The sequence below is a fragment of the Drosophila simulans genome, chromosome 3R, assembly GCF_016746395.2.
Source record: "Drosophila simulans strain w501 chromosome 3R, Prin_Dsim_3.1, whole genome shotgun sequence".
Taxonomy (NCBI): domain Eukaryota; kingdom Metazoa; phylum Arthropoda; class Insecta; order Diptera; family Drosophilidae; genus Drosophila; species Drosophila simulans.
This window is the reverse complement of record NC_052523.2, coordinates 10,720,777-10,735,607: the sequence shown is the minus strand read 5'-3', so window position 1 is coordinate 10,735,607 and position 14,831 is coordinate 10,720,777. Positions and strand designations below refer to the sequence as shown.

General features: G+C 44.0%; 1 protein-coding gene across 1 annotated transcript; it reads left to right on the top strand.

The window, feature by feature from the left end:
* Positions 1 to 1,313: 1,313 nt before the first annotated feature.
* On the top strand, positions 1,314 to 2,357 carry LOC6727946 (sex-lethal homolog). Its single transcript, XM_016175378.3, has 2 exons — positions 1,314 to 1,461; positions 1,532 to 2,357. Exon 2 carries the CDS (start codon positions 1,538 to 1,540, stop codon positions 2,270 to 2,272), a length of 735 nt encoding a protein of 244 aa, XP_016034548.1. The 5' UTR covers positions 1,314 to 1,461; positions 1,532 to 1,537; the 3' UTR covers positions 2,273 to 2,357.
* Positions 2,358 to 14,831: the final 12,474 nt, after the last annotated feature.

Genomic DNA, 14,831 nt, shown 5'->3' with positions numbered 1-14,831 from the left:
TATATGTCTTTCAATTTAGCTACCAAAATGCAGTTCAATCTTCGACGTGATCAATTTAAAAATCCTATTTACATAGCCATACCTATCGGCATGTTAACTACATTTGTTCTACATAGCACAGTGGCGCCACCTGAAGTTCACATGTATGATGAAGGAAATTATTCATAGTGCGTGTCAAAAAGTAAACGTACCAAGAGACATCATTAAAAAAAACTTTTATTAGTATTAATTGATTTATATATTTCTAAGTTGGGAATGATAAAATATAAAAATAAAACATTTAAACAGCTTTAAACCGGTTTGCCTATATATGCATGGTAATAATTAGTTGTTAAGACCGAAATAGGCGTTTTAAATATTCGCAATATTCCAGCCAGAAACGTTTTTCGCTGCGAAAATATGTAAACGACCCACCTCATCCGAATGTATTGTTACGTGCGGCGTCTTTTAATGGCGGGTTTTATCCGAGTCCTGCCCATTTCTGGACGCTCCTGCACTCCTGCCCTCCTGCCCCACACATGGTGCTGAGAAATGAAAGCATATTCAAGTGATTAATGCAGATGGCCACCACATCGGGCAAATGCGGATCCGCTGGTCCCCGGGGAGTCCCCGACTAGGATAAGGAGCTGGCCTCCTCCCACAGCAGTCGAGTAATTAAACTTGATTAATTGTCTAGTCAGCATGAAGGTAAAAATCGGCGTAGCCAAGATAAACGAAACGGAAATGGAAATTAATTAATATGAGGCTAAGTAAAACAAAAAGAAATAATAAACAAGTTTACTTTGGCAATAAACAAAGGAACATTCAATGATCCAATCGATGGGCTCGAGTGCCATGTTGGTTCCCCAATTCGCACAATACTCGTATCCAATTTAATTTCCACCTGCACACTTCTTACATTCCTCTGTGCAGTGCTCCGCCTTCGAATCGCAATGTCGAAATTCCATAATCAGCAAACAAATAAATAAACAGCTGGAAAACTTTTCAAAAACTTTTGCACCTTGTGCACATAAAGGGTTTCATTTTGTCTTGGCACGCCAACTTCTCAGCCAAATCAGCGATTTCGCAAGGCGAAATTTATTTAATTTGCATACGTATTTAGGTGCTAAATCGGTCCTTCTAGGTCTTTAATGCAGATGAAGTTTTATTGCATTTATCCTAATAGAATTTAAGTTAAGTATATTTCAAAGCCGCCAACTTTTGGAAATTATATTTTAACTAGCACAGCACTGGTTCTTTCGCCAGTTTCGTTTTTCCACACCACGCAAGATGTCAAAAGGATAAACATGCAAGTGTTGGTAAATAACAAAATGATTGTTGACCAAATCTAGTCTGTTTGTCATGGAAGTAATTGCCAAACACATTCTAAAAACAACTTTTAACACTCGGAAGGGCAGCGCTGCTGTATAGTTAGAATTTTAAGTCAATTGGGATATTGTAATTATTCTCGAATTTTCTACGGCAAGTGTTTCCCATTCCGAGGAAAGCATAAGATGTCGGCGGTCATCAATACCTTTCCTTCTATCCATAGACCAAAATGACCAAGAAGGAGTCAACCGTCCCGACGCTGTGCTGGGGATACGCCGGGATACGCGGGATGTTCCAGACTGGAGGCCCAGTGGATCCGCCCCCTTCTCGCCCTGAAGTGCGGAACAAGACGAACCTGATCCTCAACTACCTTCCGCAGGACATGACGGAGTCGGAGTTGCACCGCCTCTTCTCCAAGTACGGTGAGATCCGCAAGGCCAAGGTCATCCGCCACCGCGATACTGGCATAAGCTGCTGCTACGGATTCGTTGACTTCGTGTCGGAACGCCAGGCGGCTGCTGCCGTATATAACTTGAATGGCTACGAGACTCGCGGCAAGCGACTGAAGGTGGCCTTTGCCCGACCTACGGAATATGAAAACACCAACCTGTACGTAGCTAACCTGCCCACGTACATGGATGAGAAGAAGATACGAGAGCTCTTTGCCCCCTACGGCAAACTCTTGGATGTGACCTTGCTGCGCCACAGGTTCAACAATAAGTTCCGTGGCGTGGCCTTCTTGGATTTCGAGCTGGCCCGCGACGCCGAGGAGGCCAAGTACGGCATGGATCGGTACATGATCAAAGGCGCCTTCAAGCCCTTGAAGGTCAAGTTCGTGGAGCGCGCGAAAAGTGGCCCAACCTCCCACTATAGGCACAAGGACAAATCTTCCACACCACCCTACAAGCGTCGCCAGAGGACGTACGATCATCATGGGTCCAAACGTTTTCGCGATTCCGACTAATCATTGTGCGTATTTTTGACAGAACTTGCTGATTAATTTGTTTCTTTTCGATTGAATTAAAAATAAATAAATACCTTATATCCTATTTCCAAGGGAAACCTTCTTTAAAACCTCAGCCGAAGAACAAATTGTCATTGTGATTGTGCACCTTTGGCGGGTACCCAACTTCCTTTAGGTAGTCCAGTCCAACTAATTTCGGTCTTAACGCATTTATTCGGTTATGCATTTGCCCGCCCTCTGCTTTTGGCCTTACATAAATAATTCATTAAATTGCCGCAGGAGCTGGGCTTATCGTTCGCAAACAAGCCACTCCTACGGACATGAGATCCTCGGCTCCTAAAAAACATTAACAGCTTTATCAGTCGCCGGGTACCCTCGATTTGGCCAGGGGCCTCCAGTTGGCCAAAAAAGGTGCGTCCGATTCGGTTTCGGTTTTGATTTCGATTGCGGGATGCATGCAAAGGATTGGCGGTTCAAATAAATAATGAAAACAAAGGGCGCATAAATATTTGAAGATCGCAAACCGAGCGAACCGAAACGACTTACGAAAGTAGGTGGGAAACAAGTGAATTGAAAATTATTTCCAATTCGTTTGCTTTTCTCATTATAATTGAGGCGCAAAGTTGCCCCTGCATCGCGGAATCGGTATCTCCTCCTCCTCCGGTTCCCCAGCTGGTATCCCCTTCGACTGCTGCTCTTCTTTTGAGCCTCCGCTTCCAGTTCAGATTTAACTTACAGATTTAGCTTTACAAGGACACTTCCTGCACCAATGTGGCATGCACTTTTGACGGTCGCCGTTTAAATGAAGTTACATAAGCTCTGGGTTGCGTTTGGGCATAAAATATGGAGGATTTTGCCAATAATTACATAATATTAAACAAATTTTTGTATAGGGTTTTATAGGTTGTGTTGCTCTTTTGAATTAACGTGCCTGCTGGACTTCCTATGTTGCATAATACCACGCTTAATACATAAAAATTGGAAGAAAAATCAGTAGTTTAAAGTTCAGTAGTTTAAAGTTCAAGAAGTGAAAATAGTTCGCTTTATAAAAAACAAACAGAATTTTATGAAAATGTGTTGCACATGAATCCTAAAAATGAGAACAATTGAGTTCCAGCTTCATCTTGTGTTGGAAATGCAAATCAAATTTTCACATCTCTTTTGTTTACAGTTTTCATTTCAATTTTCTTGGAACAGTTGAGTTCTTCCCTAGTTGCGTTAGGAAAAAAAGGAGGAGACCTCCAAGAAAAAGGGCTGCAGCCTCTTGATAAGCAGATTATACGCTTTTCACCATTTTCATTATTTTTCTTTACTTGGCGTTCTGGCTGCGAGTGTTTCGGGGTTTTCCTTTTGCCATCTTGCTTCGTGTATTGTTTTATTGACATTTGTGGCATATTGTTTTCAACAGAAGTTTTTATAAAATGTGTTATGTGTAAATTATTTTCCAGTCCTAGGAAGAAGCTTTCAGTTCGCACACTTTTCGGTGCAATTTTTGCCAGTCTTAAAGTATTTTGCTCCACAATTTTCCCGCAGTGATTCCGACTCATTTGTCTTGCTTTGTCCGCGAGCATTAGGAAAACAGACTGGCCACAAATTGGCAGGGGTAGGAAAAGCGGCGGAGGCTAAAAAGCTTGTCAACCAAGACGCCCACAAGCGTCACGTCAGGATAATTAAGAAATTTTTCAGTTCCCGCCTCTGGACCCCACTTTTGTGGCCCTCATTGGGTCCTTCGGTGGTGCGACTTTCGCTATCGAAATAAATGGAAATTGATTGAATTCCATTAGGCCAGGAAGGAAAGCAGGCGAAATCGAACCAAGCCAAACCGAACTGCCGGCTGCCTTTCAAATTAGGCAAAAACTAATGAGCTATGCACATGACCATCGACAGCAGGCATTAAAAGTTGTCCAGCTTCCGAATATCATTTCCAGTGGGGGGAAGGACTGACTCCTCCCCAAGGAACACATTGAGTCATCAGCGTAATTCCGAGGGAGTTTCTTGGGCTTGGGGTTGAGTTTGACCGTTGCAGGTCCGGTAATTGATAGCCATTACAGGGTTCACTCGCCTGCAATGTGTAATCTATTGAGTTCTAGTAAATGAACCTGGAATATTGGATGTTCGTAGAGCAGCTGGCCAATGGATAGGGTGCTCCATTATCCTTACATTCTTGGCGATCGTGGCACCTGAGTACATTATGAACTTGGGCACCCGAAATGATAAAGTAGCTGCGTGGACCTCTGAAGGGTCATATATGTAACTCGCCGGAATCCGTGACGGGATTGTCAGTCAGGCAGTCCGTCACACCGCCAGTGGAATCAGTGCAACGCATGCGTGCCCCATTCATCATCGTCAGCGGCACACACTCGACTCGACTCTAACTCAACATATTGTTGCAACATATTTTACGTGAGGGGTTACCGTAGTAGCTCCAACCCCCCATAAAATACCCCACCTCAATGCTCAAAACGCTCCTGCTTGCGTGGGGATTTTTTCAATTTTTAGCGAAAATTACATCATCACTTATGCCGAATGAGATTTCCGTCCGCTCGCAGACTCGGTGAATTATTAAAAAATTTCTTTGTCAACAAATCACTTGGCTCTGGTGTGCGGGGGGCGCTTCACTAAATAAGGCGTAGGTCATACACACAGCACATGCGATTTACATTAGCCGCTCCCTTCCATCAAAAAATAAATATATACATATATGTGTGTATGTCTGAACTGAAATTTAAAAACGTCGCAAAGAAATTTGTTAACGTTGGAGGGTTGTTTTGCCAGGCTTTGTGGCGGGGTGGTGCCCCCCGATGATGTATGACGGCAAAGGTGGAAAATCGTTTCCAAACATAATTCTGTTTGCCTGACACCTACAACAGTCGCATAAATCTCGCAGCTCTTTAATGCTGATTCCGGCTGGGGAAGCTTAAAGTCCTCGTCCTTCGTCCTTCGTCCTAATTTTTTTTCTTTTGGACCCAGCGCCTGTGGCAGTCGTTGACAAATTCAATAATTTTTCCCATTACAAAGGGAAACGCTGGTGGTTGGGTTTTCCTGGGCGGCTGAGGCTTGTTTTTGTCTGACGAAAGCGACCAAAATTGATTGACGCTGATTTGAGTGTGTGGGGGCAGGGGGAATCCCTGGCTAAATTTAATTTCGCCCCAAAGAAAAATCACACGAAATCGACACCTGCCGTGGCGCCGGAAAATAATCAAAATAAAATATGGATTTTTCTTTGTTCCACGCACCCGAAGGCGAATCGAGTTAGAGACGGTGAGTAAGCTAGATGGCGCGATGGTCCTTCGAGCCGAGTCTACCAATCTGCAATTTGTCTTGCCGGATGTGGGGGAGTGATTGTGATGGCAGTGCGTGAGCTCGTGAGTCTTCTAAGCCGCCCGGCAAACAAGCGGAAGTTTCCCCACGATGCGTTAATACTCGAAAATTTGCGATAAGACCAGGCGGGTTGGCCCCAACCACCCACAAGGAGATAATGCAGGAAAGCTGCTTTCCCGGCGGCTTTGGAGCTATTCAATGGGTAGGGTTAAAAGTTGGCTTATAATAACAATAAGTTCATTCGCAGGTTTATGCTTCAGTTGGTCCAGAGCCAGTACTAAGCTGAAAAGATTTAGGATTTGAGTGTCTATTTAAATATATTGGGGGAACTTCCATCTAAGCTTATTGAATTAAACGTGATCTGACATTTTGACATCATCCTTGGCACTTTGGGAATTACTTTTTAGACTCTAATTATTGTTGTTTTGCAACTATATCAGGTATTAAGTTGTATCTTTAGATGGGTTTTACTTCCCTATTCCCTTGCCGATCCATTATTTGCCTTTCTTATCGATATGAAGAAATTGCACTTGGTAGAACGGAGCACAAAGTTCGGGCCACAAATAACGCCAAAAGTTGCCGAGATAAGCGCGGAACATTGGCAGCCGAAAATAATTTGCCAAACGCGGAATGCGAAAAGTTGAGCGGAAAGGGAAGCCCAGACCAAAAATTGCAGACACATTACCGCGCTTCAATTTCAATAATGTGGAACACTCGAGTGTGAACACAAACGTGCTCCGAAAACTATTTCTGGGCGAAATAGTTTGCCAACACATCTGTTGGCATCTCCGGCAAAAGAAAGGCCAAAAATTGGTATTATTGAACAGCAATAAATTTGACTAGGAACACAGGAAGTGAATGTGGATGGGTTGGGCTGGGCTTGGGTATTGGGAATCCAATTGGTATGGGCATGCCAGGGGATTGGGCAAAACAAAAACCAACTTTCAGGCAAAAATGGGCAAAAGTTTTAATTACCCATAAAGATGTTGGTACACGAAACAAGAACTACTACAAGGGGCAAATCTGGAGCGGACGGGATGGAATAGGATGACGATGGCATTGCCAAAGTGTTATGGCAAATGATTCGGTCTCGCCTCGTTGGAGAGCCTCAAAATGTAATCGACAGGAGCAGGCTGGCAGGTCCTAGAAAACACTTGCCTCGTAAAGATCATAACGCATTAAATTGGCCCACAAATTGGACTGCTCCACTCACTAGACTGGCCCATTTTTCAGAAATCTATGGCCAATAAGTAGGCAACGGCCAAATCGTTTTCTGGTCAGTCAGCCGCCTCTTCTTCTGTTGTTGAGTAATCACAATTTGGCAAGCCACTGCCCGGCATCCCGGCATCCCAACTGGCCAGCTCCTTTGCACTGTCATCCGTGGCCGGGATACACGCCCTCGAGATATCCTTGGCTGTTGTGTGTCGGGCTTTGAGAAGTTAAGAATTCAATTGACCACGAAATCAAGATTATTGTACGAGCTCGAGAGCTGAAGTGGGAAAGTGGGAAGTGGGTGGGCGAGTGGCCTTCTCCATTCTCTCTCTGGGCCCCGGGTGGCGTTTTGAAGTTTATCCCTGGGTAGTCGGATGTGCCGGTGGCTATCCGAAGTCCGCCGACCACTGACCACTGACTGACTGTCTTAACGGCTCCGAGAAGTGGCCATTGAAACCATCGAAGCCCTCGAAGTGCGGCGGCGGGGCGATGAGCTGGAAAGTGTCGGATAAATCCAATTTCGTTTGCACCATTCGACTTATTAAACTGTCAGTGGGGGATTCATTAGGTGTCAGGACAATTAGAGTCCAGAAAGAGTTGGAAGCGAGATGATTAACTGGGCACTAGAAACGTGGATAGTATGTGAGGTTGGTATCTAAATCTTAGATGCCATTATTAACAGAAATTGTGATAAATTGCGCCTTATTAAATTTCAAATAAATCTTAATTTATTATAGCTCACAAATGTAGATAAAGTGATTTTAACGCCGAAGAAATACAGATAGATCTTCAATTTAAATTAAATTATTGCGTAAACATGTGCTGGATGCTAGATCCCAATCAAATAGAAATCTAGTTGCTATTGAAGCGAAATGATTACTTAATTCCCGCTTTAATAGCTACGTCCAGTTGATTCCCAGGCCAATGAAATATCTATTTACACTTTCAATCATATTTCACTCGACAGTTTGCTCAGTTTCCGAAAACATTATGTCTGCCAGCACTCAATTAGCAGGCAGTTGGCGACCATCGACCAGAACCAGGACGTTGTCCGAGCCCACAACTCCGTCCAATTGGGCGATGTCCTAGTCCAGTTTTGGTTAATTGAAAGCAAACAAAACAAAACGCAGCGGAAATGCTGCTCAAACACGCTAGACGATGCCAGCGAAAGTGGCAATCGGTGGCAGCCAACCCCTAAATATTATTTATGCCCTCCCATATATTGACCATTCTCATTCATTTCGGGGCTTTTAACGCCTGGAACGGGCCATGTTTGCCCACTTTTGCCTGGGTGCGCCCACTGACAATATTTATTAACTCGTGACCAGTTTTTGGTGGGCCGAGCATTTAACATTCGCCGGCCGCTGATTGTTGGTGTCGCCTTGCACGGAAATTAGTGAAATTGTATCGTCCTCGACTCAGTCCGGTCGCCTCGAGGTTGTAACTTAATTAAGTCGCAGTCGATCTGGGCGGGGCAGCAGCTGCTCCTTTTGGGCCAGGAGTCGAGCAATTGACACAGTGACACCAAGAAGCCACCAACCATCCTGCGGTACACATAGCCGTGGCTGGTCAGAGTGCTTGCATAACTCATCTTGGAAGTTTAGGTTTTGGGAATTATGAATATTAAGTGAAAGGATTTTTTAGGACAAATGCTTTATATTTAGTCAATGAACTTGCAATGTAATAACTAAAATTAAATATATATACTGATGATAATTTGCATATAATTAATGTGTCTGCATATATATTTCTTGTTCATGCTATCAATTGTAAGGGTATTCAATATTCGACGTTGTCTGTCCATCCTTTGGCATTAATTTTTTGTGTACTACGGCCCTCTCGCCCTTTCATGTTAAGGTATCATAATTTTCGGGCATTTAACCTGGCCAACCCGGAAGCATTTGGCTTAAATGTCTGGTCATTTGTAAATAGTTCGTGTCGCAGCCGCAGACGCAACACTTGACGGAAATGGCCAAGAAATGAGCCCCCCGTTTGCCAACCGCACGAAAAATGTCACGACTTTCCCCGTTCCAGAGTTGTGAGTTACCTGGGGTGTGTTTTCCCATCCCGTTGACTTGGCCAGAAATTAGCACAACATTAAATAACACGATTTTGCCGCCGTGATAAGCGAGTCTCGCATATTTGTTTGCGTTGACCTGCCCTGTGACATGAGTTATGATCTTGTAATAATTGGGAAGGGGCGCTGCCCATTACCTTATGCATATTTTATGGTATACGCATTAATGGGCTGAGCGGATGAGTTATGTCTTAGTTGGCCATAGTTTGGACTAATTAGGTTAACGTCGTGTGGAGGAGAGTCCCGTTTTAAGCCTACTTGCAACTTAAAAGTTGTAGGGAAGTTCTTAAAATGGAAGCATTCCATGATGAATTCCATTCCTTTTCCTATGCCCATCAATCGTTATATTTTAATTTATCCTAATATAATTTGCTTAGATTGAACCCTATTATAAACCTATTACGGCCTGTATCTCCAAAGCACTTACATAAAAGTATTCCTCAATTAGCCAGACTCCCACTCATTTGGAACTAAGACCTAGGAAAACCTAACTTCTTTTCGGCCAAATGCCGGGCATTTGTTCCCACATTCAGGACAGTCAGTCAGTCTATTTGCCTTTGGGAGGCCAAGGAGTCCGAGGAGTCCGAGGAGCAGCGGTCGTTCATTTCACGGCCCGGATCATCAATAACTCATGCCAGGCCAATTTGTATACTTTGGACAGTTTTGTGTGCGGCGCTCCCTTCTTGACTTTTGGCCAGCAGTGGAGCAATGGAGCAATGAGCGGAGAATAGGCTCACTCGCCGAGACTGAAGCCACATTTCAAAAACAGTTTCCAGGGCATAAATCACTGGGATTGGGAGAATGGTGCTCCAGGAGTCCGAGGAGTTCGAGGAGTCGAAGTGGAAACGGGAACAGTTCGATTTGCCAGCTTCAAAAGTTTTCCCAGTTCCCTTCGTCGCTGTCTTCATTTCGATGGAAGTGTTTTTTTTGCCGGCCAGTCTTGGTTCTTTATCATAGGGTAAATTGATTTTTTGTTTTGGCCCAGTCCAGAAATAACGATAAATTGAGCAGATGTCACCGAGCGAGAAGAGAAGCCGAAACTACCGAACTGAGTTGAGTTATAGTTGTGTCTGATGTGTGGCTTTCAGTTACCTGCTCCGGAAGTTGGCCTCTGGTGGTCCTCTGGTTTTTGGGCGGCTTGGCATATCGTCGCCTAATTTGGGGAAAATTTAGATTTATGGCCAGCAGTTCGATTCGTCTAGCGCTTAAAGTTGCCAACCAAATTAAAGAGTTGAGCAGATCCCAGTTAATTATGATTAATGACCGGCTAATGACTGCTTTCGCTCCTCGCTGGCGAATCAATGTCACACATCAGCACTTTTCAGCAGCTCGGAAAAGTTGCAAATTTATTGAAATTTTCCGCAAAGCAGAAAGCAATCAATACCCGATATGTTTTCTCTAAATACGTTTAAATCCTAACATATTGCTGCTCAAAAAAGGAGAACAAACATAACGACAATTTCACGCTACAAATGTTTCGATTAAAAATTTCCCCTTTTTTTTGCCAATGTCGTTATGGGGTTGCCAATACTCGTAAAGCAACCACACCCCATCCACGTCACTCCACCCCGCCCCGCTCATATGTGAAAAATAAGAGTAACTGGGAAAACAAAGTACGAAGGATGCCGTGGCGAAAGGATCCTGCAACAAGGAATCCCCGCCAGCCACTCTTGCAGCGCCGGACTCCATTTGATATTTGCTGAAGCACGACAATGAATAATAACTACATGGAATCCATATGTTGGCTAAAAAGGGACGAGACCGAGGAAATCCAAAGGGGTTGACAGAAGCTGGCTTTCATTTTAAGGTCTTTCCTTTAGCTAGCATTTGATATATTTTTTGAATCCTTTCGATATGCGGCTGATTGTGGGGTGAGAGTTGAGAAGGCATACAAATTCATTTTGTAGTGAATATACTACCACTTTACCTCCAGTAAGCAAAGGCATACTACTCACTCATAATACAAACAAATTACACAGAATTAAGATACTGATAGTTGCCTTGTTTTTACATGTGCCACATCAAATCTTCTCTGCCGCACGGTAATTACTTAAAACAGTCTGCACAAAAATTGCAATAAAACTTTGCCAAATATTTCGTATCGGGGACAAAGTGGCCCCAGCATTTCAGTTTGCCGTTCCTGTATTTATTCGCCATTTGCCAGAGACCTGTTTCATATTTATCAAAGTCTGTGGCAAATAATTTTATTAACTTTTGCGCAAAACTTCAGCGATGCAATGTCCATGGAGTGGGGCAAAAGGGGCAGGTGAGGGTCAGACAGAGTGCGAACTGTTCGCGAAAAGTTGCAGTAGGTACAGTTTCGACGGAGGAGTCGAGCAGCCAAAGGGGCTGGAAGGACGAGATTGGGACACAGGAGCTGGGACAAGTTTGCAATACTGGCGCAACACTATCTGGAGCGCATATTTTATTATTATCCTTTCGCACAAATAAATATACTTTTGCGCAAATTACAAAAGAGCGCAACTAACTGGTGACTTTAAGTTGGAAAGGCAACTATATCTATGACCGTTTCCCCTGCCACTCCCCGCACTCCCCACTCCGGCGCCTTTCTGGACTGTGCGACAAAAAAGTTTCGTTCAGATCTAATCAAAAATTCACTTAAAAAGTTTGCACTGCCAGGACGAGGCTGAATGACTTCAAGTGCAACCTTGCCGTTGGTCGGGCATTGTTGCAGCTCCTTTGTTGCGTTTCGCAGGACTCGAGGATGTGGGATGGCGGCGGCAGGACTTCCACGACCGGCACTTAATGAAATCTTCCTGGCCCAGGTCCTTTTGCCCAGCCGGAGGAGTGTTGGAGTAAATAAAGGCAGCACGCTGGGCACAGCCTGAAAAAAAAAAACCAGCGAGGTGGGCGAGGATCAAGACTTTTTCCTCCATGATAACTACAAATATCTCCTAAAGTAGTAATGAATTTTCTGAAATCTATAATAAGTTGATGAATATCACAATGTGGCCACAAATCCAGACACATTTGATTGCTTCCGTTAAGACCTACTTATCAATCCATGTTGGCCAAATGGAGCACTCAACAGAGCTTAAGTCAAATCCCCAGCCACAACAAGGACACCATTTTGAATACAGTGCTGGAATCCTCGAATGCAAATTGCTGCACAATCAACGGCAATCGACAACAATGCAGCCGCTTGAAAATCATTTAAAAAATCCCTTAAACTTCGCTGCCACGCGGAGTGACACAAATGAAGTGTCAATTTTAATATCCCGAATGCAAAAATAAACCAGCAAATTGAGCAGCCGGCGGAGGAGGAGTCTGCCAATCTCCTGGGCACAACAATAACCCACCAGCTCCGCCCCATTTTCATTCGGTATTCCTGCTTTTCCGGCACAAATTGCATAAAAAATTTCGCGCACACTTAAAAAATTTTCAAGTGCAGTGCCAAAGTCACTGGCTGAAGGTGAAGGTGGGTGGGTGGATGGATGGTGGTCGTCTGGCTGGATTTTCCTTCATTTTCCTTCGCCTTCGTCCTTTTGCTCCTTTTAAATTTGCACAAAATTGCAAATAACTTGCAATCAAGGTGCAAGAAGTACGCAAAAGGGCTGGGGTTGGGAATGGGGTTCCAGTGACTTTGGAGTCACAACAAAATGGCGAAGCTCGAGAGTTGAGTTGGGTTTCATTTCGCCGGGAACGTCTGGGAATCAATTTAAGTTAACTCGAGTCTATTGTTTCATCGCCGTTTGGTCCGCTTTAAGTCCGCTCTCCACCGCCACCTCTAGGCCCACCAATCTCCTCCGGAGTCCTCAGCTTTTGTCGTCAACTAAGGAATTTTTATGAGCTGCCTTGCCGGCGTCCTTCTGTCCTTCGGCTTTCCGTCCCGCCAACTTTAGACCCGAGACTCCCGCTTGTTAATATTTCACCTAGATTGATACAGCAAAAAACCAGCGGAGGGATATATACACACATACACATACATATATATGAATATATATGTAGGGGATGGATCAGGGATCGGGACATCCCGCCAAGTGGCTTCGTCGTGGGCACAAAGCAGCTAGGAATTTCATTATATGCACCCCGGGCCAAAGGACAAAGACATGTTTTTAATAGTTTCGCATGTTTGTGCAGCAGGCTTTGTTTTTTTTTGGCCCCTCCGGAGGAGGCTGCATGATCCCCTCTTCACCTTTTAGTTTCCTCTTTCAGTTCCGATTGTGTGCAGTATGCGCAAAGTTGGCCAGATTTTTGTGCTTGCACTTTGAATAGTTGCATTTTTGAGCAGTTCGTGGTGCAGAGCATAAATTGTGAGTCTGTCAGGAGTTAGTCGTAATGAGTTAGGAAAATCTTAAAGATACAGACCCGCAAGCGGTTGATTATGACATTTACGGATTTACAACGAATCCCTAGCTAGCCAAAAACAATCCCATTAACTTATTTCCTTAGCCATTATTAGGAATTCTACTCGTCTCTAGCCCGAAAGTAGGCTGCAAAATGATTAACGTTTTGATTAGGATTTCAAAACTGGTTTCTCTTTTTTAAAAAACTATTCAACCATTGAACTCTGGGAGGAGAACCTTACTCATGAACCCAGAACCCAGGGCGTAACTCAATCGAAATGGAAACCTTGTTGCACATCTATTAAGAGCAAATGTCAAATTTAATTGGAACACGTACGCTGGGGTTCACTTGTTGGCTCCGTTTAACCCTTCCACCGATCCACCACATTAACTTTCGTTTTTAGCCAGCTTTCCCCGACTTCTGTTCCCTTTCATCCACTGTGTGTTTCGTGGGCGTGGCCGGGCGTCTGGAGAGTCTGCGGATACTTTTGCAGCGTCATCGCATGATTACGTCGATTTTGGGACCCAGTAATCATCTGGTGCACGAACACATATGTACACCCCAATCTCAGCTTCCGCATCCCATTACCCAGACGAAATCGACTAGACCAGGAGCAGAAGCAGAAGCAGAAGCAGGAGGTGGAGCAGGAGTGGCAGGAGCGGATTGGGTGCTCAGACCGGACACAATTATCGTGGGCCAAGAGGGCTTTCAATTTCACTTGGTTAGCTGCAAGTAAACAGCTTTGCGGCCCCACGACTTCAGCTGGCTTTGGGTGGCGCTCAAGTCGGGCATGCAACCATCGCAAGCGGCACGCAAACGCATCAAATCAATGAAAGTGCCCGGCTATCGATGGCTCTCCAGGACTCCCGACTCCGGCTCATTTGACCACGGTTTGCACTTCATTGGTTCGCCCAAGAACGGAGGCAATCGGAAGCCAAATAGCACAGAGAAAAAAATCTTCAATTACTTAAGATTGTGTGAATCATTTTCACATTAAAACTGTGGACTGAATAAATATTATTTAATCTTGGTATAAATAAAATCAAACTTAAAAGTGAGTTTTTAAACGTTTCAGAATTGAATATTACTTCTCTCAGTGATGCCAACAATGGATCGGTCTCGATTTAAGGCGTTTTCCATTCACTTTATTTTCCACCGGTTGAATTGGGTTTATGAAAATGAAAATTGCCAAGAAAATAGAGCAAGCAACAACATTTTTCTGCTCCAGCTCAGTTCATATTTTTCGGCATTTTCTCTTTGAATTTCGGGCTTCGTAATTGCAACTCGTATGAGTTTACTAGGCCAAAAGGCCCTCGATGCACACTTTCAATCGGAAAGTGCATAGAACTATAAGCTCACTCCCTACATTTCCCACAGATGCATTGGCATGATTTAATCGGAATACAAATCGCTTATCAGCTCAAAGAGATGATTCGAAAACAGCTAAGAGAATGGAAAGCAAGCCCACAAGTCAGAGGGAAATGATAGGAGAAAAATAGCTTACCACTTACCACTGGTATGATTAACAATATTTTAAATTACAAGTACGCTTTTAATTATCACATAATTAGCTTGAGTTGACCAGAAAGATAGCAGTTCTCGGCAATCACATTTTAATGACCCCAAAAAAAACACACGGCG

Coding starts and splice junctions, on each gene's coding strand:
- LOC6727946 (XM_016175378.3), top strand. CDS start 1,538: ATGACCAAGAAGGAGTCAACCGTCCCGACGCTGTGCTGGGGATACGCC.